A 1,684-nucleotide genomic window follows, 5' to 3' on the forward strand; every position below is an offset into this window, starting at 1 on the left:
CTAATTTCTGATTTGACATTTGCGACAAAAGTCATTGAAAGTCATACAAACCTTGAAAACAAAAATATTTCGAAGATCGGGTTTTCACGTGAAATTTAAATTAAAAAGTCTTACTATTATTATGTTTAGTCTATAATAAAAAAATACTTCTTTCGATACTCTTCTAAATAATGGATACGTATAGCAACATCAATTATTATGAAAAATAAATTTTGTTACCTTGTAACAATCTTTGGAGAGAAATGTAAACGATAGTGCAATGCAGTTATGAAGTTGACAAAATCAAAAATGTTTTGAGACTTTTTTCCATCCCTTGAAAAACAATAAAAATTCTCTAGTATAAATCATAAATAAGAAATTTTGAAGCTAAAAGCTAAATTCCGCCAATATGGCTGCTCAATTCAAAAGCCGGACGAATTCTGAGTTGAGCGTCAAGACATACATAACTGTGAAGAATTTTCCTAGCGAAAAAATGCTTAAAGAAAACCCCAAAAGATTATCAAAACAAAAACAAGCACCCCGGCAAGTACATATAAAAGAATCCTCATCACATAGCTATAAAAGTGCAGTATTCGATGAGGAGAATATCTTATCGAAACAATCCTCAAATAAGTCACAGAGTTTACACGAGATAACCTCTCTAGCTACACCCTACACAAAACCAGTTAATATGAATTCGAGGTTAATGGAAATAAATGCTAGAAAATCATCCGAAGCAAGTTTCGTTTTAGAAACTTCAACACCAATGGATGTATCTTCGTATAGTGTTTCATCGCCGGCCTTCCTATTGAAGAGACAGCAATTCTGTAAAGGTGAATATACAAATGCGAAATGTGGTCGATACGCTCGCATACATCCGCCATTGTGTAGTATTCCAGCAGAGCGTTTAGTATGCGTCTCGGGCTCTGTAGAGAGTTTGACCGATTATTTAGAATCTCCGCATATAACGGTATATCCGTGATGGTTTGGATTAAGCGAAAAAGCTAATTGCAATAATATTTTGCTGGCTGTTCCAATAAGTTTAATCAGAAAGTATTTAAAAAACGGAATCTGTATATATGTGCTCAATAACTGTAGACTAAATATTTGTATGTGGGGAAGTTCAAGCTCATTACCTTTACTACGCGATTCAGAATGATGCGAGCCAACTCAAAAATTAAAAAAAAAGATGTTGAAATCAAAAACACGTTCGGCTCTGAATTATTCTATGTTTCTAAACTTTATGGATTCTATAACCAACTGTAAAGCTTAACTCTTGTTCTTTAGTGAAAAAACGTTTCACGTTCGTTCTCAAGTTCTGCTAATGGTAAGACAAAAAATGTTTTATGTTTCGAAGTCTCATTTCGACTGCATGATTTCTCTTCTCTTCTTTTTTCTATAGCGTTGTATTCAAGATCATGTCAGCTGTTTATTTAGCAACATGGATGTTCAAGTTTATTTTTCACGGAGCACGCCCGTTTCGATTGGTTAAACCACGATTTCACAGAACCCTGTTAAGATACGAGCGTCTATTTTTTCTTATATCACTCGCGGAGTGATTTCAGCAATCTGAAATGAGTTTTGGAAACATAATTGATTTCGATTATGAACTTTGCTGTCCAGACATATTGAGGTAGATAAGTACTATATACACATACCTTTGTAATTTCGAAAAATAAAACCCGCGCAAGTAAAATACTCTGCA

At 33.8% G+C, this 1,684-nt stretch overlaps 1 protein-coding gene across 1 annotated transcript; it reads left to right on the top strand.

Moving 5' to 3' along the window:
- The first annotated feature begins 205 nt into the window (after positions 1–205).
- LOC125776252 (uncharacterized) lies at positions 206–1,684 on the top strand. The gene is made up of 2 exons (XM_049447548.1): positions 206–1,306; positions 1,382–1,684. The coding sequence occupies exon 1, from the start codon at positions 389–391 to the stop codon at positions 959–961; it is 573 nt and encodes a 190-aa protein (XP_049303505.1). The 5' UTR covers positions 206–388; the 3' UTR covers positions 962–1,306; positions 1,382–1,684.

This window comes from Bactrocera dorsalis, chromosome 2, assembly GCF_023373825.1.
Source record: "Bactrocera dorsalis isolate Fly_Bdor chromosome 2, ASM2337382v1, whole genome shotgun sequence".
Classification (NCBI taxonomy): Eukaryota; Metazoa; Arthropoda; class Insecta; order Diptera; family Tephritidae; genus Bactrocera; species Bactrocera dorsalis.